The sequence below is a fragment of the Chroicocephalus ridibundus genome, chromosome 23 (assembly GCF_963924245.1).
Source record: "Chroicocephalus ridibundus chromosome 23, bChrRid1.1, whole genome shotgun sequence".
Classification (NCBI taxonomy): Eukaryota; Metazoa; Chordata; class Aves; order Charadriiformes; family Laridae; genus Chroicocephalus; species Chroicocephalus ridibundus.
Window position 1 is genome coordinate 3,695,937 of NC_086306.1, and position 26,365 is coordinate 3,722,301.

The 26,365-nt window shown below is 40.5% G+C and overlaps 2 protein-coding genes across 7 annotated transcripts; one reads left to right on the plus strand and one right to left on the minus strand.

Moving 5' to 3' along the window:
* Positions 1-269: 269 nt before the first annotated feature.
* On the minus strand, positions 270-23,345 carry CDCA2 (cell division cycle associated 2). Of its 4 annotated transcripts, XM_063358652.1 has the most exons (18): positions 22,928-23,345; positions 18,333-18,389; positions 16,992-17,470; positions 14,472-15,061; positions 13,831-13,961; positions 13,064-13,217; positions 12,028-12,230; positions 10,951-11,029; positions 9,835-10,073; positions 9,376-9,463; positions 6,862-7,082; positions 6,340-6,418; positions 5,655-5,707; positions 4,876-5,016; positions 3,977-4,151; positions 3,229-3,443; positions 1,961-2,831; positions 1,798-1,818 (listed from the first exon to the last, which is right to left on the minus strand). In XM_063358652.1, exons 4-17 carry the CDS (start codon positions 14,998-15,000, stop codon positions 1,998-2,000), a joined length of 3,141 nt encoding a protein of 1,046 aa, XP_063214722.1. In that variant the 5' UTR covers positions 15,001-15,061; positions 16,992-17,470; positions 18,333-18,389; positions 22,928-23,345; the 3' UTR covers positions 1,798-1,818; positions 1,961-1,997. The 4 variants fall into 4 exon arrangements, with proteins under 4 accessions (XP_063214719.1, XP_063214720.1, XP_063214721.1 ...); XM_063358649.1 differs by lacking the exons at positions 16,992-17,470; positions 18,333-18,389; positions 22,928-23,345 and adding an exon at positions 16,207-16,349 and having other exon boundaries at positions 270-2,831; XM_063358650.1 differs by lacking the exons at positions 16,992-17,470; positions 18,333-18,389; positions 22,928-23,345 and adding an exon at positions 16,194-16,349 and having other exon boundaries at positions 270-2,831.
* KCTD9 (potassium channel tetramerization domain containing 9) lies at positions 16,636-24,734 on the plus strand. 3 transcript variants are annotated; one of them, XM_063358653.1, is made up of 12 exons: positions 16,636-16,753; positions 17,781-17,902; positions 18,550-18,593; positions 18,764-18,860; positions 19,359-19,417; positions 20,037-20,165; positions 20,764-20,831; positions 20,934-21,029; positions 21,495-21,644; positions 22,033-22,138; positions 22,410-22,543; positions 23,353-24,734. In XM_063358653.1, the coding sequence occupies exons 1-12, from the start codon at positions 16,706-16,708 to the stop codon at positions 23,467-23,469; spliced, it is 1,170 nt and encodes a 389-aa protein (XP_063214723.1). In that variant the 5' UTR covers positions 16,636-16,705; the 3' UTR covers positions 23,470-24,734. The 3 variants fall into 3 exon arrangements, with proteins under 3 accessions (XP_063214723.1, XP_063214724.1, XP_063214725.1); XM_063358654.1 differs by lacking the exon at positions 20,037-20,165; XM_063358655.1 differs by lacking the exon at positions 17,781-17,902 and having other exon boundaries at positions 16,658-16,753.
* The last annotated feature ends 1,631 nt before the right edge of the window (positions 24,735-26,365 follow it).

Consider the following 26,365-nt stretch of genomic DNA (forward strand, 5'->3'; position numbering starts at 1 on the left):
GCCATTCTGTTTCCAAATCTAAAATTTTCATTGTGACGCACGCCCCAAAATAAAACATCAAGGAAACTGTTTTGATAACTTCAGTAATGTTTCTAAAGCAACATAAGATGAACATCATTTAAGTAGTGAAGTTTCTTTCAAGTTGCCTTACGAGTTCTTGTCTTGGGAAAAACTGATGTCGTCTTTAGAGAAAAGTAAAACATTCATACAAATGAAACCGTTCTGTTTGCTTTTAAGCTTTATAAAAGCAGCCAAGTACATACAGTATTTTATTCCACATCAATAATGTTAAAAACAAGGTCACAGAAGAGATCATTTTCAACAGAAAGCTATTTCCTCCAAGCTGGCGCAGGTATTTCACTAAAGCTGAATGAGAACAGTATGAAAAATGAAAGCAACAGCAAATGTTTAAGTAGACCACCTACAGACATCACTTTTTATTACATTGTTCAAACTAGAAAAATGAAAACAGTAAGATGACAGGTCAGCTACTGAATAATATGCACTGTATTTAGTACGTGTACACTGAAGATTGGAAGTGTCCAGAAAAAAAGTACAGCTTTATTGTATGATGAATGTTTCACCTTCCTTAGCCAATTTAATTGTTTAAAATTAATGTTATATACAATCAAGATTTAAAAGCTTACTTTAAAAAAAAAAAAAAAAAAGAGACCAACCTTCACACCAAAGAAGCAGAATTCATTAACTCTGTCTAACACAAAATTTAGTCTTACTTATAGGAACTCTACCCCTGCTCGTGCCCGAAGGTAAAGCAAAGCCTTTTCAGAAGATGGTAACAGCTTCCCTGCCTTCTACTCCTCCCTTTCAAGCCAGAAGTGATTTCTTTCTTATTCGCATAGAATTTCAAGGGGCTTTTTAGGATATTTTTGAAATCTGGAAGAAAATTCATGCAGATTTCGAAAACAATTTGCAAGGAACGATCAAGCACACATCAACACTCCATGCAATTCTAGCTGAAAGGGCATACTTTACAACATCATGGTTTAACTACTAAAGACAAATTCACATTTTATTTACTTCAATTAAACTTCACAAATATAACAAACTCATAAGCTTGAATCCCATTCTTTCAAAAAAAAAAAAAAAAAAAGCCCTATCAGCAAAATATGGATTAGTATCGACTCAGAATCATCTAAGAAGTAACTTGTCACCACAGACCATATTTTTGAACTATCGAATTTGTTCTTCTTTACTTAAAACAGCTGAGAGTCACACATTTGCTGCCATGTCTCATTTCACAATGGAGAATGCTGATTGTGCACTGGAGGGCAGAGAAAGTGTCTCAAGATGGTTTACTAAACACATCCAGTCTAACAATCACAACTAAGTTTGAAAGGCAAAAATCACACACTACTGTGCAGGTACCACAACTGTAAGCATTTATCTAAACACAAGAAAATCCCAGACTGGGATAACATGCATACAAATGCATGCATAAACATTATTTAAATTTTAGGTATTGTCTTACTCTGAATCTTGCAACAAAATTCACTAGCTCCCTTGGAGAAATCCTTCCAGCAGAGAAAAAAGTCTTTGCCTTCTTGTAATGACCAAACGTCGTGTTGCAGAAAAAGTCAGTCATTTGTCATTTTTTTTATAATATTAGCAGTGTTTAATTGCTATTGCTCTATGGACAGCACAAAAGTATGAAAACATGTAAGCAAGGATGTAGACTACAATAGAGAGGTGATGTTAAATTCAGTTCAAGGAAGAAAAATTTATCCTCTTGATTACCTGCCATGACTGTCTACCAGACCAATGCTCCGAGCCAAGCTAGGTCTTCCACGCACTTCTGACCTTCAAGCATTTTAGGCATCAAGACAAGGAAAATCAGTTTTAAGTTATCCAGAAAATGAGTAAGGAAATAATAAGTAAGGAAATAAAAGTAGGAAGAAGAAAGCAGCGCTTTAGAGAGAGAACATAAGAATCTAATACTGACCTTCGCTTTAGAAAATCAGGAGATAGCTGAAACCTCACTAAATGTTAGACTTATTTTCAAGAGGTATTTCTACTTCTTCATAGTGTTTCTGGTTACTTCTGTCCTTCCTATATACAGAGTTTGTTATGCTTCTTTTCCGGGTTTGAGACCAAGTTTTTGTCTCTTGAGGTGTTAATACAGACCTCCTCCACCTTTTGCAAGGATCATTAGCAAGATTAACAGAGTCATAGTTCTCCTTCCCTGGTGCTAAAGGCTGGGTGAGATTTTGTTCTCGGTGGTGAATATTCTCAGATTCTGTAAGGATGGATGTGCTTATGGTTCTCCTGATTTTGCAAGCAGAAGCTAGCAGAGGAGGGTTCTTTTCAATCTCATTGGGTACTTCAATCCACGCAAGTCCTTCAATTTCTGCATCTTTATGTAATCTCATGCTGCGCCTCACTTTTTTGCCACTGTTATCACTCATTCTTCTAAAAGGCTCTAAAGAGTCATTTTTCAGCTGAGGAGCTGATAAGACCTCTTCCACATTAAAATAAAAAACTGGAGGACTGTTTCCAGTTACTTCCAGTTTTTCAAGAGGAGGAAAAGAGATGGCACTACTTCTTCTTCTTCTTTTTTGTGGACTACCTCTTACAGAATCTTTTTGTGTAGACTGAGTTCTTTGGCCACCCTCACGTACGCTAGTGTCTTGTTGTTCCAGAAATTCTAGCCCGGTTAGCCGCTCTGCCTCATTTAGGAGATTTCCTTGTAGTTTCTCATGTCCTATCAAGAAACCACCTTCTTTTGCCTCTTTTACACATGCAGTCTCTTCACCTTGTTGGAAATAGTTAGGTGTATCAAAAACACACTTTGCATCTGGCACAATGCTTGAAAGCTGGGGAAAAGAAAAATATATTTTTTTTTAAATATAGGCAAGAGGTAATCCATAAAACACTGGTTTCAAACAGCTGACAACTAAACAACCACTACTGTTTTCCTCACCAAGTCTAGTCATTCTCAAAAAAAACCCAACCAACCAAGAGAACCCTGTATGTTGGAATCTGCTTCCAACGTGGGGCCAAACTTATGTTGCTTGAGGCCTTGTTCAGTTGAGTTCTGAATACCTCTTTCCAAGGATGGAGATTCCATGGCCTCTCCAGGCAGCCTGTTCCAATGTTTAATCACTCTTAGATTTAGCGTTTTTCTTCCCGAAAATATTTCTTTTTATATCCAACAACATCAAGCACAATTATGACTCAATTTCTAGTACTATCCTTAAGCATATCAGTTACCTTATGATCAATGCCAGATACAGACTTCAGATCACCATCTGACACCTGAAACGCTGTATCGCTGGAGCTGCTGGCTTCTACCATGTCCAGGTCCTTCGAGCTTGCATACATATGAACTGCACAGATGTTTTTCCCACTTATTCCTTCAACTACTGGCTTTTGTTGAACATCCTTGCAAGCATTCCCAGATTTGGCATTATCTAAAAGTAGGTCCTCTGAATTAGAATAAACACATGGTTACTTGACTCTACCTCTGAATATACAAAATCTTTTTTTAAATATTCCATCAAAAGCTTTATGGTATTTTACTTACATAAAAGTAACCTTCTAAACAACTATTCCAGATAATTAGTGTAAAAAAATCAAACCAAACCAAAAAAAACCCAGAAAGCTACGGCACATCACTTAACTATTCATGTCCAACTTACTAGTTTTACAGACTATGAAAACATCAGTACCCAGTCAAAGTACCAAAGTACAGAGAGGCTGGTTTGTTTGGGGTTTTTTGTCAGCATTACCATGGAGTCCAACAAGACTTAAATTTAACCAGTTGGAGATTATTAACCCATTAGATCCTCTAGACTCTACTATTACAGGAACAATTAAAAGTAAAAAAACTGTACACTGGGCTCTTTACCTATGCACAGAACTCAAGATAACTATCGAGAGTTTTTCTGTTTAACTGTTGATATAAAACATTAGAAGCAACAGAAAGAGCAAGGCAAAACAAAACTAAAACCAACATTACCTGAAAAAAATGCATTTTCCTTTGGTGGTTTCGGAGATGAGGCAGAAGAGAAAACCTCTGGAATTTCAGCGATAGGGCTGAGAATTGGTTTCTTAGAAGCCCTCTCTCTTTCCCCATATAAAGATTTTTTTACTTTTTTCTTTCTTCTTTTCCCATAGCTTGTCTGTTTTGTTTTCTGAAAAGATTGAGAAGATTGAATAGAGCACAATGTGGTTATGATCCTGTACAATATTTTCCAACAAATAAGTGACACCATTACTGGATTTTGATAGATAACAATTGTTTCCCCTAAAATGAAGGTTCCACTCATTCTGCCATCTACCAATTAATCTGAAAACTCAAAGCAAGGCAAAATTACTTCTCAAACGTCAGATCTGATTTTTGTTTCATTTAACCAAATTGAGAAGACAAAGAAATTACTCTTTCAGCTCAAAACTACATATTCTTCATTCATGCTTAGTTTGGAAAGGAATATGTGCTTTCCCTTCCAATACATGAAAGCAAAAATCTTTTAGAAGTCTCGCAACTTTACAATACTTAACTAGTATATAACTGGAGAAGTTCAAAGAACTACTACTATGTACACTCGGTTACAGAAGAACAATAAACTCTCTTTCTGTCCTTGAGGTCTGAAAAGTAACACCCCCTTCACCTCCATAAAGTATCCTTTTTGCCCTACAAGTATTTAAACCCTACCACTCAGCCCTAACAAGCAGTAAGAGTAGGAAAACAAGATAGGCATGAAGAAGAGAATACTGGCAGCAACAGGAAACGTAACACCCTTTAGAAAATCTTTATGACAAAAATCAAAATAATCACATAAAATACACAAGAAAGAAGAGACACTTGGATAGAGAAATAAAGGCAGCGTTCACCAACAGCAATGGGCTGTCACTTACTTGTGTCTTTTTGGCAGCAGATGACATTGTATTCTTTTGACTTTGAAACTTGTTCTTTCTTGGATTTTTAGTATCTTTAGTGTTCTTACTATTTGTAGGTCTTGGAATGCTAAAATCAGTTCCCTCTGAAATGGTGCTACACTGTTGAGGAACATGAATTTGAAGTTATTGGGGTGCGGAAGAGATACACGTATGATATTCTGCCTGCCTTAGGCTAGCAGACGAGGTGCTTTAGCACTGGCCTTGGGAACACAACCACACTTTCAGCGATACCGAAAGCCACCAAAGGTTGCAGAATGAACTTGACTTTCTTAGCCTCTCTCTCATGTTCCTGTGTCTCACATTAAACCAAATAGAAGAATTAGACATAAAACTTTGTTTCCATTCCCCTTAATCTTCTGTGATTGTAAGTTTTTAGATTCCCGTGACTGAAGCCCCTGATCCTATGGATGAAAGTCTATGAACAAGTCTCTTCAAAATTTTGTCAGACTATTTGGAAAAGTTCCTGGAAAATTCAATAGTAAATTTAAGTATCAGCTATAACCAAAAATATTTTTAATAACTGGAAAACCACTTTCACTCAAAAATGAGATTTCCTTAAGACAGTTACCTGCACTAACATGAGATATTTCCATATACCTCGATACATACAATCCTCACACCTGAGGCTGTAAAAACTCTTATAAGCATTAGGAGGTATAAAAGATAACAATTCTGCCTGAAGAAGTTAAAAAAAACCAAACCAAAACAAAACAAACATCATCACTAAAGAAACTTACCTTCCTTTTAGTAGAAGAACGAGTTGTTACCATATCGGATCTGTCAGTTTCTGCTATTATATATGAAGAAAATAAGAATATTGATCCAGTTGCAGCACAAGAAGTTAATAATATTTTGAGGAAATGATCCACATAATTTCTAACGTTATGCACAGTGTGTTTAGTCATCTTAGTCTTGAGTAACTAGTAACATAGTCTCGAGGACTATCACGCATGGCAAGATAAAAAAAACCACCTTGCTTTACAAAACAGAGGAAAGCAAAACTTGTGAGGTTTTGGTAACAAAAGAGTTAGCACTTACACAGCTCTCATGGAGATACATACACATGCACAACACCCTTTCAATTTTTTTTGTTGTTGTCTTGCTCGCTATTGTAAAAACATCAAAATTACAGTATCAGAATCAAGATAGTAAGCCCAATTACTTAAAGCAGTAAGCCTAATTAGATCAGCCACTTTCACAGAAAAATACCACAAGGTCAAGTATCTAGTTAACCTGAACAACAGGTAAACACTGCTGCTACTGCAAAGACCTTTAGAAGAAAGCAAGAGCATGTAAATTTTACCACAACTGGAATATATCCCTTGAATAAAAATAAACAAACAACAAACCCCTGTGTCACCTGTCAATTTCCAGATACAGAAAGATGCATTATCTAATGACATAAATACAAGTTGTGGTTACCTTCTGCATTTTCAGCAGGTAAGAGGTATTTCGCAGCAACAGATCCCTCCGCTAACTTTTGAAGAGGCTCAACACATTCCTTTAAACAAAAAAAGTTAAATTTTTGGCAATATACTGTACCAGCTATATACTGAAAAAACCCCTGGTCCATCAGTGTTTGGAATAGAAAGATCTCCCCCCCCCCCCCCCCCCCCAAAAAAGAATATGGCGGCTCATCTGCTATAAACAGCAGAAGAGAAATACAGAATCAAAAATATATGAATAAGCCAAGGCAAAACCATTTCATGTACTACCAGGACTCAAACTAGCTCTACAGGCCAAAATGCTATTTAGAATTCATAAAGCAGAAGTTCTCAATGTCATTCTAAAGCTCCAAGGAGACTGTATTTTAATATTTTAGCAATTTCAAAACCAAGCAGACTGTGGAAAAAATTAAACAAAAATTGAACGTTTACAGAGACTAAGAGGCTGTTTTTATCGTTAAAAAAAAAAACAAAACCCCCACACCAACAAAAAACTTACATCATCGCAGTCAAAGTTCAGCTGGGGTAATGGTTCTCCAATGAGACTTGACCTTACAGAAGGGCTGTTACTTTGTAATGCTGGATGACGGATGGGCATTGCTCCTTTGCGCAATGGAGTATTTGCAGGCAAAGTTTCATCAAATATTTCTGGGCTTAGAGCTTCTCCAAAAGTAACTTTTTTCTTCTTTGGCTTTTCAGAACTATGTCCTTCAGTTTTCTCTATTTTAATAAAACACATAACTGGTTAGTATTCAAGGATCATCTCCTCCAAGCTCAGGAGCGGTGCATCCCAAGAATGAGGAAGTCAGACAAAAATGCCAGGAGGCCCACGTGGATTAACAAAGAGCTCCTAGACAAGCTGAAAAGCAAAAAGGACGCCTACAGAGGGTGGAAGCAAGGACGGGTTGACTGGATGGAATACAGAGAAACTGTCCGAGCGACCAGGAACCAGATTAGGCAAGCTAAAGCCCAGATAGAATTAAATCTGGCTAGGGGCATCAAGGATAACAAAAAAAAACTTCTATAAGTACGTCAGGGGTAAAGGCAAGACCAGGGAAGATGTGGGTCCTCTCAGGAAGGAGACAGCAGACCTGGTCACCCAGGATATGGAGAAGGCTGAGGTGCTGAATGACTTTTTTGCCTTGGTCTTCACTGGCAAGGGCTCCAACCACACCACCCAAGTTACAGGATACAAAGGCAGGGTCTATGAGAATGAAGAACCACCCACTGCAGGAGAAGATCAGGTTCGGGACCATCTGAGGAACCTGAAGGTGCATAAGTCCATGGGACCAGATGAAATCCATCCACGGGTCCTGATGGAGCTGGCAGATAAAGTCACCAAGCCACTTTCCATTATATTTGAAAAGTCGTGGCAGTCTGGTGAAGTTCCCGCTAATTGGAAAAGGGGAAACATAACTCCCATTTTCAAAAAGGGAAAAAAGGATGATCCAGGGAACTACAGACCGATCAGTCTCACCTCTGTGCCTGCCAAGATCATGGAGCAGATCCTCCTGGAAACTCTCCTAAGCCACATGGAAAATAAGGAGGTGATTGGTGATAGCCAACATGGCTTCACCAAAGGCACATCGTGCCTGACAAATCTGGTGGCCTTCTATGATGTTGCTACAGCATTGGTAGATAAGGGGAGAGCAACTGATGTCATCTACCTGGACTTAAGCAAAGCATTTGACACTGTCCCGCATGACATTCTGGTCTCTAAATTGGAAAAGCATGGATTTGATGGATGGACTACTCGGTGGATAAGGAACTGACTAGATGACCACACTCAAAGGGTTGCAGTCAATGGCTCAATGTCCACATGGAAACCGGTGACAAGTGACATTCCTCAGGGGTCAGTACTGGGACCAGTGCTGTTTAACATCTTTGTCGGTGACATGGGCAGTGAGATTGAGTGCACCCTCAGCAAGTTTGCTGACAACACCAAGCTGTGTGGCACGGTCGACATGCTGGAGGGAAGGGATGCCATGCAGAGGGATCTTGACAGGCTGGAGGGGTGGGCCCATGCCAACCTCATGAAGTTCAACTAGGCCAAGTGCAAGGTCCTGCACCTGGGTCATGGCAATCCCAGGCACAAATACAGGTTGGGTGGAGAATGGCTTGAGAGCAGCCCTGAGGAGAAGGACTTGGGGGTGCTGGTGGACGAGAAGCTCAACATGAGCAGGCAATGCACACTTGCAGCCCAGAAAGCCAACCGCATCCTGGGCTGCATCAAAAGAAGTGTGACCAGCAGGTCGAGGGAGGTGATTCTGCCCCTCTACTCTGCTCTTGCGAGACCCCACGTGGAGTACTGCATCCAACTCTGGAGTCCTCAGCACAAGGACATGGACCTGTTGGAGCAGGCCCAGCGGAGGGCCACAAAGATGATCCGAGGGCTGGAGCCCCTCTGCTGTGAGGACAGGCTGAGAGAGTTGGGGCTGTTCAGCCTGGAGAAGAGAAGGCTCCGAGACCTTATAGCGGCCTTCCAGTCCCTAAAGGGGGCCTATAGGAAGGATGGGGAGGGACTCTTTATCAGGGACTGTAATGATAGGACATGGGGTAACGGCCTCAAACTGAAAGAAGGGAGATTTAGATTGGATATCAGGAAGAAATTCTTGACTGTAAGGGTGGTGAGGCACTGGAACAGGTTGCCCAGGGAGGCTGTCAGTGCCCCATCCCTGGAAGTGTTCAAGACCAGGCTGGATGAGGCTTTGAGCAGCCTGGTCTAGTGGAAGGATTCCCTGCACAGGGCAGGGGGGTGGAACGAGATGATCTTTAAGGTCCCTTCCAACCCGAACCATTCTGTGATTCTGAATTCTGTGATACTGATTATTTTTTTTTAAATAGACATTATTTTCCTTGGCAACCTTATTTTCCACCTCATGCCGTAGGATGTCACACACGAGCTACTTCATTGGTGGCTAATGCATATAATTCTTCAGATTTACCAAAGAGGCAAAACCTTATGATCCCATATAATATTCTGCCTGGTTAAAAAACAAAAGGAGAATCTGACCTGTTTGCAATGCTTCAAAGATTTTTGCACAATTGGAGACTGCGAGAGATTCACCTCCTCCTCTGTCAACTGCATCATTCGAGTATTCCTATCAAATTTAAGTGATACAATCATCTATTCAATACCATTTAGTTGTCCTTGTTCAAATCAAAAGTGAAAATAACTTTTTCTGTAAGCAACATTTAATAATCTGTCCTACTGCTTAAAAAACCTACTTGTTTTCCAAATCAATAAAACTTAACAACATATATATGGATCTCCTCATAACATGAAAGCTTCAAGCAAAGCTTCCAAGATGACCAAACAGCAAATAGATATCCATTGACAGCACTAAATTGTTTCCAATGCATGCCAACTAGTCAGAGTGGCTTTAACCACAGTTCAACTTCTGGTAGTTCAATGATGACTGCAGGAGTTCATCCTTAGTATTAGAACCTCCATATAATCAAGTTAACCAACCTTCGTTTTATCCATTAGTTGTTTCATAGGCGTTTTCTTCAATGCAGATCGCAGCTGGGAGCCGCTCTGTGTATGTTCATTTAATGAAACATTTCCCGTTGTTCGTACTGGTGTGACTGGTGGCTTGCTTTCATCAAATATTTCCAGGCTCACTTCCTCTGCAAAACTAACTTTTTTTCTGCTTAGATCTGATACGACATCACTTCTAACGTCTTTAGTGATGTGGTCAAAGCTGAAAGCTTTAGAGCAAGTAGACACATATGACAATTAAAGACTGAAGTAAAATTTAGTAGACTTTAGTATTAGCAAGATGAACTATAAATGTGCACATGTCCATAGATTCTGTGCATCAACATCACAAAAACCATCCATTTGTTTCGACGTTTCACTATTATTGTGGCACATTTACGTTTCGTATTTTGAGAAATTTACAAAGCGTACAAAAGTAAAAAGGAAGCATTGCATGAAAACATTTTGCATAAGGATTTATCTCTCATCCATGTAAATTAGGGGAAAAAAACCCCTGTATTCTGTAATGTACAGAGATGGACTCTGTACATTAACATCCCTCTGTCCTTTCCAGGCATGAACTACTCAATTATACTTTTCCCTAAAATGGACTGACTAGCAAAATTAAGGAAAACTCTAAACAATTACTCCCAGCCTGTCTCAGTTTCAGCTTGCTTGTTCTATCAGAATCAAACTGCTAACACACCACCCAAGAGGCCCTACACCACCTTCCAAATATTTCAGCTCCTCTCATAAAAGCTATTTCCTTCCTAAGAATTGTGCTTAAGTAAAAACATGTTTGATGCTATACTGTACTGAACAAGCTCTGAATTCAGTTTTTAAACTGGGACTTGAGCCTCCTCTGCAGCAGCACTTGAAGAGATCGTTATTTGCAGTACTTTTTTTTTTTTTATTATTATTATTTCTTTTGTTTCCCCATCAGCCTTTATGTCAAACTTATATCGGGTTTCTTCTGCATTAGAAATTGAAGACAAGATGACAGACACGGGATGACTGCTTGTGAAACACTTCCTTACAAATATTCTAAGTATTTTTACTTTCTAATAAGAATATAGCAAAGATTATAATAATGATGAATCCTCTTACCGTGACCTGTTTCCAAGATATCTCTAATCTGAGCAGTCTCTAACCACTTAGTAGGATTATGTTGCTCATAAACCCATTCCTGGAGAAAAAGTCATAGGATTATATATATACACGTATATAGCATCTATTTATATACACGCTCACACAACACGATAAAGGACTAAAAAACTACTTGCAAATGCTACCTTTTAAAATACCATAAACTATGGAGTTTTTGATCCCATAGACAAGGATTTCAGAGTTTTCTCAATCATCCACTACTTAGTTGAATTTATTTTCCCGAAACACCAAGGCTCAGTGCTTAAAAGGATTAGACATCAGAAATTAAAAAAAGATGGAATGAAAAAAAATGTATATTTTAATCACGAATTTAGGAAGTTCCTTCCTAACCTCCATACAATTGTTACACTATCACAGCTGTTTTACAACTCAGAAGCTGCTAGGTCCAGCAGCAGCAAAGGACACACCTAGCAAAGTGGCCCCCATCTTCACTGTTTTGATATATGACACTAAAAAAAAGGATAGAGATATTTATATAGAAGACAAATTAAACTCTCCATCTCTATACAAGTACATCCTTTTTTTTTCCCATGGAACATCAAATAACTGCTAAACAGATATATGGTGAAAATTAAAAATTCCATTCAAAGTCATCCCAGTGATCCGTGAAGTTGGTTTTGACATCTGGAAAAAGCTGTATTGGCCAGATCTGTGAATTTGACATCTCACAGTTACAGCTGCGGATTCAAAAGAATTAAGACATATTTAAATTGTATTAATAGCATAAAACAAGCTTTTCTATGTGATTATCAGAAAAGACTATAATCTTGTTGACTAGAACAGCTTACAGCATCCACATTGAACATTTGCATGTAAAAGAACACTGAGCGCAGCCCCGCAAGAGCCAGCAGCAGGTATCTGAGGTTAAGCTGTATTCACTGTCCGTCCAAACAGACCAGTCTCCATGCCAGATTTTGCTTCCTTTGTCTTATCATAATAAGACATAAAATTCTCATAAGGAAGATTTGCTCTGCTATTTGCTTTCTCCATGTTCTTTGCCCACACTTATAAAAGTACCTTTGAAGCCGCAGCAGCAGGTTCAGTGACAGTCACATCTTGGCGTGAAGACAAGATGGTGCAGATCTTGATATCAGACTTAATGCTGTCGGTCAAATTTTGTTCTACATTTTCTTTCAAATCAGCTCCACTGCTGTCTGACATGAACTTTTCACTGCACTGATCCAGGTTCCACACTTTTGTAAATGGTACTTTGTTCTGAGCTGCATCAATTAAAAAAAAAAACAAAATCCAAACAACAAACCACAAACTTCATTTTTTTCAATGAATGCTCTTTTTGTGTTTCTTCACCAAAAGGATGGTGAGATTCAAAAAGCTAGGTAATTTGCTAGTCAGGAAAAAGAAAAGACATGCATTTTCTAGTTCTACTTTGAAAATAACATTACCAAACCTTCAAAACAAAGCTAGTTATTCTTTTCATATAAATGTTATTTAGACCACCAATACCAAAGTAGTAAAGCGTTGTAGTTTATTTTATACTATCGTCTTCTCACAGTTACCACAGTACTGCCCTGACTTGCTTTTGTAATACCTAATATTTTCTTTAAGAAAAAATAAGGATGTTAACACCACAATAACGTAATGCGATTTCTAGAATTACCACAGTTAAAAGTTATTAAACTAAAGTCTGCACATCACAATCAAGAGAGATGACAGTTACAACAGCTAAAGCCTGTTGTCATAAAAAACGTTCTCGGTTTCATGGAAAAAGTGTGAAAACACTAACGCTTAGTGAAAAGTAAATTAAAGGGTACAAATCTAGAAAGTAAAACTAAGGAAACAGTCACAAAAAATACTAGTTTTCATTTTTCTTCAGTGGTTATTCTGAGAACATATTCAGGATGCACTAAGAAATAAGATAGGTTTAAACAAACAAAGAAACCTCAAACCAAACACAAAAAACCTGTGCCAATCCTTATAAAGGAACATTTTTTTGTTTTGTTTTCTCTTACGTGTTTGTAGTTTCATACTTTTGGGCTTAAAGGAAGACCTCATTTTTAAGATAAGTCATTGATCAGAAATACAATCCACTTACAAGAGCCTGCTTCCTGGGAAGCATTATCCACTTGTGCCAGTCCGGAGAAGCCAGTCTCCTCTTCAGCTTCTTGTACTAATTTAAACGATGTCTGAAAGGCATCTATCTTGTCCTTCAATGACCTGACGTTTTCAGGTTTAAAAGGACTAACCTGCTAAAAAAAAAAATTAACCTCATGAGACTTTTTTTTCCCCCCCAAGATGACATGGGCTTTATCACTTTGTATTTGTACTTTGGCATAAACAAACTCAGAGAACAAGCAAATCTTGCATTTAATCAATTTTAGTTGCACAGCAAAAATATGCAAAAAAGGAACTGTATCAAGAAATCTGTTAATTTTTACTGCCTTGCATAGTCTAGACCATATCCAGAATTTGTTTTCTGACAGTCTATGCTAGTTTGAGTTAAGAACACGTCTGATTAAAACCCAAGTCACTTATGCTAGTATTTACTTCACTTTGAACTATCAACACTTCAATTTGCCAAAAATCAAGCATGGCAAACGCAGGAAAGTAAAGGTTATGGTAAACAAAAGTTAAAATATATGAGCAAGATAGACATGGAGAAAAGACTCCAGACTCTACACAAACAAAACCTCAAACATCCCATATTCTAAAGTAAGGTGTCCAAGGGAAGTCAACGAAATTAAGGCCGTGGTTATTCCTTCAACTGGCTCTTCCTGAGACTTGTCTTCTCTTTCTGCCAGCATATGTTGATTCCTGGGGGGAACCGAACTGACACGTTAGATATTTGAGACAGACTCTCACCTGTGTAAAAGCTTCTTTTTGCCTGTTGCTCCTCTGTTGAGCAAGGTATTGAATAAGAGTGTTATGTTCTGGTGATCCCCGTGCTCCAATTGCTGATCTTCTTCTAAATTTTAATGACGTTGGAGACTTCCCTGAAATAAAAACAGAAGGGATGGGGGGGGGGGAAGAAATTTTTTGGTAAGAAAACCTAAAGCTTTAAAATGGTAATTTTTTTCTTTTAAGAGTGATTTACGCTATTCATGAAAACATTCAGTTAGCTACTCAGCTCAAGAAACCTACCTGAGCAAAAGCAAATTAACTTCCCAAAAGTAAGTTAATATTTAACTAAACTATATACTAAGCGAGGAGCTGTCTGTCTTTTCTTTTTTTCAATTGCTAATTAAGGAACTGTCTACCAATACTTGCAAAATGTGTCTTACTACTCACTCGTGAAACTCATCAACACCTCATCAACCGGGCAGAAGAAAGTTAAACAGTGAATTATAGCAACCTCATACCACAGTCCTATCCTTGGGCATATTTGAACTCAGCCAGACATCCTGAACCTGACCTAAATTGAAGCTTTGGATAAGAAGTTGGACTAGATGACCTCCAGATGTCCCTCTGAGAAGGACAACAGCCATTAGTCACTCCAGCCTTACCTATGGATCGTTTAGTAAAACTTTCTTGAGTAATTCCAAAGTCAGCAACCGTTACAGTTGCAAAATCAACAGGTTTTTTCCATTGTTTCTCTGATACTCCACAACCAGATTCTTCTTCTGCTTTGTCCCTATTAGGTGTCAAGTAGCATTCATCCTCCAAAGAAACAGGTCTACTTGAAAATTTTTCCTTACTGTTCAAAAGCAAAATATGTTCACCAACCATATCCCCTTTTTGCATATCAGAAAAGCATTCAGCAAACTGACAGCTAACAACATCCTCCTTCTTCTGGTATGATTCCTTCTCCAAGCCTTTGGTGTATTTCAGGGTGCATTTTTGCAACTGTGCCTGGTTCCTATCATTTAAATTCTCCTTCTCGGATGCCCTTACGGCTTTTGATTTAGTCACTTTGCAAACCTTCTGGTCTTTTGAGAGATCAGGGAGGGAGGCTTCTTCCTTCTCTTCAGTGTATTTAGTCTCATTTTCTTTAACTTCCAGGGAAGCATTTAGAGTCTTAGATTGTCTCTGCATCGTTAGCGATTTATTTTAAGAAACATTCAGTCAGCCTTTGCTCTCCTGTAATTACAGACACCTATCAAAAAGAAAAAGAGATTTTAGTAGGTATTTGGTAAGAGCAAAAGTTCGCTACCATTCTCAAATATCTACCAAATCTAGTTTTTATCCTGGAACAAGGTGTTTAACAGTGTGGTGGAAAGGGAATGTCACATATCCAGAAAGCTATGCAAAGAGTACGCAAAAGTCCAACACTAGGAAGAAAAACAATATAAATCTGCACAGGAAGTGTTTCATGAGTAAGGAAATATAAGGCTCTGCTTTCACTCTTTATCAAACTGAAGCTTCATGTTAGCATAAAACACGTTAAGTACAATTACACTGTGATTGTTTTGCTCCAAGTGTTGCAAGAAATATTAAAAGTTTAATACTAACTGGGAAATTTAAGACACTAACAATTTTTGCATTTAGTTTCTTGGATTTTAAGTTAAGCACATAGAATTCAACAACGTCAGCCTGAAACTGTTTCCACAAGTACATCCTTTTTTTTTTTGTATCCTTTCCAACACGAATTACGCTGCTAAATACCGCGCACACAACTTTTTGGTTTTGGTTTTTTTTTTTAAACTTTTTTGTTGCTGTTCCGGTTTGTTTGGGGTTTTTTAAGCCTACACCGAAAGTCGATGCCTCCATCCACCCGGTTATACAAACGAAAGGCGACTGTCAGAGGGATCGGTGCCCAACCTCGGCCGCTCCCGGGGCGCGCCCCCCTTGCCGCCCAGCCCCTTCCCTCAGCCCCTTCCCTCAGCCCCTTCCCTCAGCCCCTTCCCTCAGCCCCTTCCCTCAGCCCCTTCCCTCAGCCCCTTCCCTCAGCCCCTTCCCTCAGCCCCTTCCCTCAGCCCCTTCCCTCAGCCCCTTCCCTCAGCCCCTTCCCTCAGCCTCGCGCACGCCGGCCCCCTCAGACACCCTTCCACCGCTGCCCCCTCCTTTATACCCCCTCCAACACCCTTCCACCGCTCTCCCCTCCTTCATGCCCCCTCACCAAAACACCCCACCGCCTCCCGGTCCCCCTTCACTCGCGCCCCCTCACCTCCTCCCCTCACGCCCGCCCCAGCGCTCCCCCGCCGCCACCAGACCCGCTCCCGCCCCACACATTCAAACAGGACCGCACCACTGCGTATTCCTCCGCCACCCTCCCCTCCCTCACCCACCCCTTGCGCCCACCAAGCACGACGGCCAAAGGTGCACGGAAGGAGAGCGGCTCGCCAGAGCCCGTCCTGTGCGGTCCTGCTCTCAGGACGGCGGCAGGGCTTCACGGGGAGGGGGGACTCTTTGGCTCCCCGCGCGGAGGGATCACGAACGGTTGTTCACGCGCTGAAGTGCCATTTTGAAAAACAAAAAAAGGTCCAGTCAACGAACCGCGCCCACGTGACAGGCCGCACCAATCAGGGGCGACTCCACTTCCAGTCATGCTTTATGCAAATATAGGGCTTTATTCCTCCTTTGATTGGCTGCCGCAGCGCCCCTGCCGGCCTGTCCCCCGCCGCTCCGGTGCCATTTCCCCGCCCACTCGCCCTCTCCCCGTCACTCCGGCGGGCGCACGTTTCTTATTGGACAGCGCGCCGAGAGCGGCGTGGCTGTCATTGGCCGCGGCTCATGTCGGTCAGCGGTCGCTGTCTTCCGGGTTCGGCAAGGAGGAGCGGGCCGCTGCCGCCGCCGCAGCATGAGGCGGGTCACGCTGTTCGTTAACGGCAGCCCCCGGAATGGGAAGGTGAGGGACGGGCGGGAGGGGTTGGGGTCTGGGTCCCGCCGGGACGGGGCTGCCGCCGCCGGCTGGGCGCGAGGGAGGAGCCCACAGCCGCCCCTCAGGGCTGCGGTGCCGGGGGCTGCGGCAGAGGGGCCTCGCCGCTCCCGCCGTCTTTTCCCCGGGCTCGGCGGTGGCTGCTGGGGCCTAGTCCCGGGGCTGCTGAGGAGCCCGAAAGCCGCGCATGGCCCGCGGTGTCGCTCACCGGTAAATACGGGCGTCCGGCTCCTCTGCGTGGGAGCGCTGAGGGGAATCGCGACGAGCCGGGAACTTGTCACCGGCGTCGCGATTGAAGTCTCCTCCTTATCGTCGTTACCGAGTCAGGTCCTGCTCCACACGTCCTCGGGAACGGGGGAAGCGCGTCAGTGAGAGCCTGCAGGGCGTCAGGGCTGTGCCGTCTCTAACACCGCCTGCGTACGATGTGGCACAGACGACAAATAATCTTGCTTTAAACTCTGCTCGCTTGTTTAAAACCTACGCGGTCATGTCTTGGGAGTGAAAATAGTTCAGGTTTCCAGGCCCAACCCGGGCACAAACAGCCCAGGAAAAGGCCCTGCGATGCAGATCTGCCAAATGTTATCCATGATCACTGATTTTTCCCATTCACGTCTCTGGAGTGAAGACGGTTTATGTGACGGTAGTGTAAGCTTTGGGTTTAGAGACGGAAATAAATTCGGGAGAGACCTGGAACACAGAAATAGCCGTGTTTCTTTAGAGAAATAAATCATTCAATCATAATATTTTAGTACCAACATTCATTCTTTCACTGCTGCTGCTACCTCAGTACACTGAGCCTTGGGCGAGAGATGTGCAAGTCATCCCATTTTTAAGGCATCTATGTGTCAAATTTGGTCTGTTTGTTTCCTTTTTTTTAGTAAAGATCCGTACATACTTTCCTTCCCCCTGTGAGAAGATATTGATAGCCCTGGTAATAAGTCTGAAATGGCAAAAACCATATGAAGGCAGTGCCTGTAGCTACCTCTCTCTCCCGCAGGTTGTGGCTGTGTACGGGACTTTATCAGATTTGCTGTCTGTGGCTAGTAATAAGCTTGGAATAAAAGCAACCAGCGTTTACAATGGAAAAGGTGGACTCATTGATGATATCGCTTTGATTAGGTAAGGTTTATCCAATAAAAGTCAAATCACAGACGCAGATTAAGAGATTTACTAGCCTATTAATCCTCTGACCTTAATCAATAACCAGTGCTTTCCTTAAAATCCAATCTTAACATTGATGGCCAGCAAAGGTGCTTTCACGCCTCAAAGAAAAATAATACTGTCTTTTGAACTTCAGAGCATTTCTATCTTGATGAATCGGAACTTGATACAAGCTGCATTTTATGCCTCTTAACATCCTCCTGTGTTGACTTACGGTGCAGTGTGTGTGCAAGGAAAATCCCACTGTTCTAGTCAGCACTTGGATGAAGTTGTTTTGAAAAGGAGACAAACTCTAGCATTGCTTGGGCTTCCCGGAATACTCCCAAGAGTGGGGAGAAAAGCAACTATTTTGTAAAACTAAACTGGTTGAGTACCAAGTGATCCCTACCTGGTTGGTACAGATAGCATCTCTAGCGAAGTCAGTCGTATTACAATCCACTGGAACCTGCAAAATTAAGATAAAAATCAGATACTGAAGTTCTAACTAATGGCAACTGATTATCGTTTACCTGAAACTATTCAGGAGTGGTTCCCACTGTCACTTAGGTGAACAAAAATCGCGATTAATTTTTTTTTTCTTTTCCTCCCTGCCCCCTCCCCTTCAGGGATGATGATGTTTTGTTTGTCTGTGAAGGGGAACCATTCATTGGTAAGTCTCTAATTCTTATGTTTAACCTTCTGTTTAATGGAAAGAGGGTTTGCTTTAATGTAAATCTAAAATAGTATTTTCTGGTGTTTTCAGAAGATACCTCTTATCGTATGGATTCAGAAATATTCACAATTTTTCTAATAGTTACTGTGTCTGTCTCATCTGTGTAGATCCTCAGACTGATGGGAGACCTCATGAAGAACTAACAGGGTCACACACAGATTGGTTAACGCTCAATGTTGGAGGCCGATACTTCACCACTACACGGTAAAAATGCCACTAGTTGTTTTTTTTCTTAAAGGACTTGATTTCAGTAAGGTAGTTAGAGCAGCTGGTAGTGTACAGTACACTCAGTTGGGGAGGCTTCAGATACTCCTGCAAAGGAGCTAGAAAAATAACTTACTGTGGAGTAGGAGCTGTTTGATTTTTGCAGCTTTCTCTGTGTTTTGGATTTGCTTTACAGTTTCGCAACAAATTAATTCTTTGTTTACACGTGAAGTAAAATTGGCAAAAAGCCTGAACGGACCTGGATTTATCCCCGGAATATTTCATTTAACTAAGTGCTTTATATTTAAAATACCTTTACTGTACTGCAGATCAGAAACGTATTTCTATCACACTATACGAAATTAAATCGGTACAGTGTTGTAGCTGTTGGAATGCGTATCGCACAGCAAGGGCAGAAAATATACTCCAACCTGCAAGTTTGTCTCTCGAGGAAAACATTCCACGTAAAAATAAAATTGCATTGCCTTTGTTTTCTAGGAGCACTTTGGTTAATAAAGAACCTGACAGTATGTTGGCCCACATGTTTAAAGATAAAGGTTAGTATATTGAAACAAACTGTATTTTTTAAGCTAACAAATTAGCAAAGTAGCCAAAAGACACTATCAAGTTGAGACTCTTGTTCCTATGTTAAAATACTAAAAGTACCTAAAGTAAAAAAGCAGAACGTATAATTGTGTTTTTTTGTAATTGTTTCTTTCTGTGTTGCCCATGTAACGCTTATCATTTCACAAACTGAAAATATAACTTCCATCCATACTTAATACTGTGGGGTCTTTCTCGTTTGTTTGATTTTTAGATTTTCATCTAATTGTTGCATCTTGCTCAGTTTTGTCAACAGAGTCAATGGGCAAACCCTGTATGAGACAGCCTTTAGAAAACGGGGACAGACTAAAATCTTGCTGCTGCTTTTATTCTAGCAATGATTCTTACGTATGTGATAAAATAATTTAGGTATTTATAGCAGGAGTGACTTTGTTTTAAGGTGATCTTTTTTTACCCCCTCACTCTTATTTGCCTTCCTTTTCTCTAAGAAACTCCCTTTCAAGTGGAATGTTTCATAATCCAGTACCCTTTGGTAGTAAAAATCTGAAACTGAAGCAAATGCTCTTCTATTAATATATCAAATTTAATTATATATATATGTTGTGGAAACAGATGCTTGGGGAAATAAGCAAGATCATAGAGGAGCATTCCTAATTGACCGCAGTCCAGAGTATTTTGAGCCAATTTTGAACTATTTGCGTCACGGACAGCTCATTGTAAATGATGGCATTAATTTGCTAGGTAGGTATTACCTGTATGACATCTCCTAAATTATTACTCTTTAGAAGTTAAAATTTGCCCTGAGGTAAACACGATAAAGTCAGTGGGGCTTCTGTATGCTCATCTGAATGTTTGGGATTTTTCTTTGGTGAAATTTATTCTCAAGCACTGCAATTCCACATGCTTGGTTTAATGAAGATACACTGTTTAAACTTAGCTATCTTGAGAGCATTAAAATTTCTCTGTACTGGATTAATATCTGGCTGTAGTTCTGGATTTGATGTCTTTAACCTAATACTGGTACTGGAAACATCCTTTCTGAGTTATTTTTTCCTTTTAGCTGCAAGCAAGCCCGCTTTTCCTCTATCCAGTTACCTCTAATGTAATGTGTGTGCAAGTGGTCTATTCATCTTTGCTAGTGTAGCTAAAATATATAAAAGGTATAATAAGTAGGGAAAGTCGATTGAATTGATGCTCCTCCAATAGTAAGGATGGATTAACCCAAAGTTTTTGGCATGTTCTTGGTGTGGCTGCACACTGCCTTCTCCAGTAAGGGAAGAAGAGGGCTCTCTTGTCTGACGACTCCCTGGAAATAACAAATACTGCTTTGGTTTTTTAGGTGTTTTGGAAGAGGCCAGGTTTTTTGGTATCGATTCACTAATTGAACATCTAGAAATAGCTATTAAGGTAACTTGTTTTCTTTAGTACATGAATGCATGTGTCCTGTTCTTCCAGGCAATATATAATTTAGTCCTGTCCGTATCAGCTTTTAAACAACTCTCTCAACAGAATTCACAGCCAGCTGAGGATCACTCTCCTATATCTCGAAAGGAGTTTGTCCGATTCCTACTGGCAACCCCAACCAAGTCTGAGCTGCGATGTCAGGTGCGAAAATCCAGACTTTGTCTGGATCTGTGGTGTCAGTGTCTGGTGGTGATATCCTGCAGCATCATGTGACATGAAATTCAAACTGTGTGTGCTTCCCCCCCTGCTTTTTAATTGAGTTTTGATTCCAAGTTGTGGCAGAGTGACCTTAACACAAAATTCAGGTGTGCTGTGTGAGCTGCTTTCCTTCTTTAGGTTGAAGGTTTCCTGGAGGAGCAATTTGTTAAGCCATTCTATTTAAACGTAAAATGTGCCAGCGTAACCAAGGACAATGCGTGATAGCTTTGCATTTACATTTCATTAGGCTTATATAGTAGAGTAGATGGTCTTGTGTGTGTGTGTGTGTGCATGCCTGTATCTCTGTGTATATTTATATACATATGTACATATACCTGACTCTTTTAGCTGTTTTGTGTTCAAGCTACACCTTCTGTAACTTTTGGGGGTTTGTTGTTTTGGTTTTAGGGTCTCAATTTCAGTGGAGCGGATCTTTCACGTCTAGATCTTCGATACATAAACTTCAAGATGGCTAACCTGAGCCGCTGCAACCTGGCACACGCCAACCTGTGCTGCGCAAATCTTGAAAGAGCCGACCTCTCTGGATCGGTGCTTGACGTAAGAATTGTTGCGTCTTGGAAAGTCTGAGCTATCCTTTAGTTGTTTTAAGGGAAGAGGAATTGGAACAAGCAGATAAGTGTAAAACTTGTAGTTCTTCAATATTTTCTGCAATTGTTCTACTTAGATCACTTCAAAAGCTTTTTGAAGCTGCCTTAACTTTAAAAAAAGAAGCAAAAAAAAAAGGCAGTGGCTAAGAATTACCTGCCTTCCTGTGGATGGAGAAGTAATTCTATAGCAGGTTCTTACACTTCCTCACAGTAACAAGGCTGTTGTGCTTTAACAGGATTCACTTCCAAAAGAGAGACAAAAACTGTACTCTGATCATTTTTGGTATTGTTCATCTTCGCACTTTTATGACTCTCACTGACATATCTGTCTCTATCAGTGCGCAAACCTTCAAGGCGTAAAGATGCTGTGCTCCAACGCAGAAGGAGCATCTCTAAAAGGGTGCAATTTTGAAGATCCATCAGGCCTTAAAGCTAATTTGGAAGGTAAGAAGTTTTTGCCTGTTAGATACCCTGTGGAAACAGAACCACGTTTGTAAATCTGTTGGCTTGTGAGAGGTTTAGCTGAGGTTTATGCAGTCCATGTCTTCAGGAGAAGAGGTCACGAACACCGGACTGAGTGTGTGACTGTATGATCACTAAATTCCAAGTTCAACCTTGACCTCTATCAATTTACATGGCTCTGAGGAAGCATCATTGCGGAGCTAATGTGTTTCTGATGGCTTTTCCTCATAAAACTACTCTTTGTGTGTTTTAGGTGCTAACCTGAAAGGTGTTGACATGGAAGGCAGTCAAATGACAGGAATTAATCTAAGAGTCGCAACGCTGAAGAACGCAAAACTAAAAAACTGTAATCTTAGAGGAGCAACTTTGGCAGGAACTGATTTGGAAGTGAGTTATGATTCATGCTAAATACAAACTAGTCAACTGATAAAATTTTGGGGATTGCTGGCTTTTGGCCAAGTTCTCCAGCTTCAAACTAAACAGAGCGAATTAGTGTTTGTTTCACTCTTAGTGAGCTATGGATGATCTAAGGAATGACGTTTCATTCCAGCCTCAGTTTGGAAGGTGAGTCTAAAGTCTGGGATTTGCCAGCACCTCAAAGCCACCAGAGAGGCTTGTATCATCTCAAAAGTGATGCATGGAGATACTGCTAAACTTAACTCTGAGTGTGAGATCATGCCGGCACTGAAGAGAAATGCAGTTGCCTGGGTTTGGGGAGGGGGGGCTTTTTAATCCTGGGACATCATGTGTAGAGCAATGCTGGAATCGTACCTGACTGGTGGCACGTGATATGCTGCTGTCTCTATTAGTTAGAAAGACAAACCAGCTTTTTGCAAGCTGTGTACATGGCTGTTCTTCCTCAAGTAGTAGAGAAGTATTTGGAGTAATGTCTGGTGAGATTGCAAGTAGGCGGCTTCTTCCTAGCTTTGTTCAGCAAGCATTAGTAACTCCTAGAACATAATTTGATATAAAGAGTGTAAGTCTAACAACTTAAAAATAAATCCAGCTGTTACTGTGAAAAGGAACTACTCTCTCACAGGAAATAACTAAAACTCTAAACTAGAGTGACAGACTGGGAGTTTACACCAAAACTTGTGGAAGTATACGTGGTTTCTGTATAAATGTAGTCGAGGTAAAATTTTTGAACTAAGTTCTGGGTCTATTCAATTAACATACATTTTTCTTTTACCCTTTAGAATTGTGATCTATCAGGTTGTGATCTACAAGAAGCTAATTTGAGGGGATCTAATGTAAAAGGAGCTATCTTTGAAGAGATGCTGACACCTTTGCACATGTCTCAGAGCGTCAGATAGGGAAGAGAATACGCCGAAGAGGAAGGAATCAAAACATTTATTGTGACTTTCTTCACCTCCTCCCCTTATTAAGTTAGAAGTAATGGTTATTAGACAACTTACATTTGCAGTAGTGCCTAAGTAAACTCTTTTTTGATCACTTTTGGGGGAGGGAGCTTTTGTTTCAGAGGTAGAAAGACACTCTTTCTACTTCTGAACAGAGCGAGGAAGCGGGCTGGTTCTAGAACCAGGATGTGTGGCCGGTTTGGGGGGGAGGGTTAAATAGATCCATTGTTTAGCATTGCCTCACTTTGAAATGCATTTTAATTTATGAAGCACAATATATGCAATTCTATTTATTAAATCTGTAGCTGCAATATGAAAATGTTATTCATGTCTAGTAGCAACAAAGTTCAGGTTTACAGTTAGACTAGTGTATTTACAGTTAGTTTCCTCAGTCACGCACAGTGTATTGACAGATGTGTTTTCAGGTACTCTCTTCTTCTGGGGTGAAAACAGCAGTTAACTGTCATCACAGGTAATATATTGCCTTGTAGAAGTTTGAATGCAGGTATAGAACAGCTTTATCATCTTCTAAAGTGTCCAGTGAAAGCTGCTTCTTCCACTGAAGGGATCTGCATACACAGCAGATTGTTACAACTAAAACATCCCTGTTCAGAAATCGTGTGTCTTATTCAATCCTTTCCAAATTAGTGTGAAATTGCAGTATCAGTCACAGCTGGTAAGAAAAATTCTCTTGCTTTCAAACGTCCTAACCACTCCAAACTAGAGTACCTGTAGTTTTTTTCATTTATTGTGGGGAACTAAATGTACATAGGAAATACAATACTGTCACCAAAGTAGAGCTAGGCACTGGGGCCACAGCACACACTGTCCTGTCCTTACTCCAGTATATGAATAAATGGCACCTGTTTCCCCTCAATGTACTATGCAAATACTCTCGTACACTGAATCCTTGAACGCATGGGCATAATCCTTCTCCCAGCCAGAACTTACTATTCCACTTTGGGCCTGCTTAAAGTGAGTGTAAAAGCGTCTCGTGGAGGGCAACGCGCCCTTTCCACGACTGCTTTACCTGTGAGCAAGTAGGGAAGGCCGTGACTTCTGCAGCGCACAAAAACCTCACAGCATCTCTCTCAGTGGTGGTGCACTTCATTTCATAAGCTGTTTCCAGTGTAGTATCAATCTAGTTCTCATCTAACAAAACATTTATTTTAGACACAATCAAAAAGCACATGAAGAAACTATACCAAAAAAAAAAGAAAGGTGCATCAAGAACACTTACCTCAGACGCTTACTGAAAATACCCCAAAGTTAAAACTAACCTTGAATCTAAGGAAATACAGCTATTACTGGAAGTTAAGAACCAATGTATCCTAAAACTTGAAGGATGTGACACTGGTAGCAGTGGTTTGAGTCCCACGGTTACTCAGTGGGTTGTCTGCAAGTGCAGAGTTCCAGTTGTGTCTCAGTAGTTGTTAAAAAATGCTGCTTTGCCATCAATCTAGAGAGATCAGAACCAGTAAATGATTTGTTTGGGGGGAAAGTGCAGGATTTTCCCTTATTTTCAAGTTGAGTTGACTCAGGCACACGACATGAACTTCCAGGACTCAAAATCCCACTGCCGTGTAGTTCACAATTGGGATTTTATTTCCTCCAGCTTCCCAGGCCTCTTGATCTGGCTCTAGGACAACACCGGATCCTGGTGAAATGCACCTGTAGATTCAAGGGAAATATTTCAGCGTGATTTTGGAGTCCTTTCTCCCACCTCATCGCTTTCATTGAGAGTGGTGTATATGTTGCAGTAGAAGAAGATTCTTAGGGCTAGAGAAATAAATGAATTATTTTTCTTTACCATATTTTGTAGCTGGCAGAAGTAAAATATTGTATGGAAAAAATCTATTTTCATAATCACTGTGTATAAAATATATTTGAACTTTCACTGAAGCACTATGTTTTGAATAATCACAGCATGTGGCATCATTCATTCACAGATGAATTTAAGGTACCTCTTTTGCTATGACAAAGCTGTATGAATAGCCCAAAGCGGCCTATTCAGAAATTGCAGGTTCCAGCCTAATTTAAATTGCATTAATAAAAGTGTGAAATGTAAGAGTGTCTTGGTTGTCTTAATTTAAAAAAAATAATCTCAATCTTACCTGATTTCTATGGGAAGGGCAGCAAGTTAGAAAAAAAGAAAAAAATTAGCTTTTAACTTTGATAGCTCCTTGGATACAAACTTAAAAATATTGTCGCTGAAGTTGGTTTTGCCCAACTCAGTTGGACTTGTACGTAACCAGTGCTTTCTCAAACGGACTACTTACTGTAAACTAGGAATTGTCCACGCTTGAGTGCTTACTTTATGAGAAGATGGAGTTTTAGCTGTCCCTACTTTTGCACTAAAGCTCACCTGCTCGCAGGAGGAGTAAGCATACCTCCTGTTGTGGGGATGGCTGCAGCGTTTCTCATACATTCAATTTGAGAACTTTCATGGGGTTTTTTGACCTGTCATTTATCCCCAACACTTCAGTTTTTCTTTGGCCCCACCCTTCATATTTGCTTAATAAAACAGTCGGAGTCAGAAGTTGTTAACCACAATTTACATAGGTGTGTGCACTATTTAAAACACTCTTTCTGCGTTGGAGATAACCATCACGCAGCACAAGCAGCTAAACCGCCTTAAAAAGGACGTGGGAAAGCCCAGGGAGAAAGTGCTCCTGATTTCAGTCTCAGACTGGCACAACAGTGGTAACACAAACACAGCACGTCTCTGTAAGTGCTGTAGGGCTCCTTGAGAACAAAAGTGGGGAAAAAATCTAGTTCTTTCTTCACTTTCTCACCTCCAGAACACTTCTTTGGGTTAGGAATGCTGTCTCAAAAGCCTGAGAGACCCAGT

Coding starts and splice junctions, on each gene's coding strand:
- CDCA2 (XM_063358649.1), bottom strand. CDS start 15,000: ATGCAGAGACAATCTAAGACTCTAAATGCTTCCCTGGAAGTTAAAGAA. Junction 7,083..9,375: donor CTTTGAAGCATTGCAAACAG/GTCAGATTCTCC, acceptor TTATTAAAATAG/AGAAAACTGAAGGACATAGT. Junction 5,017..5,654: donor GTTCTTCTACTAAAAGGAAG/GTAAGTTTCTTT, acceptor GTTCCTCAACAG/TGTAGCACCATTTCAGAGGG.
- KCTD9 (XM_063358653.1), top strand. CDS start 16,706: ATGAGGCGGGTCACGCTGTTCGTTAACGGCAGCCCCCGGAATGGGAAG. Junction 16,754..17,780: donor GCAGCCCCCGGAATGGGAAG/GTGAGGGACGGG, acceptor TCTCTCCCGCAG/GTTGTGGCTGTGTACGGGAC. Junction 21,030..21,494: donor AGTCTGAGCTGCGATGTCAG/GTGCGAAAATCC, acceptor TTTTGGTTTTAG/GGTCTCAATTTCAGTGGAGC.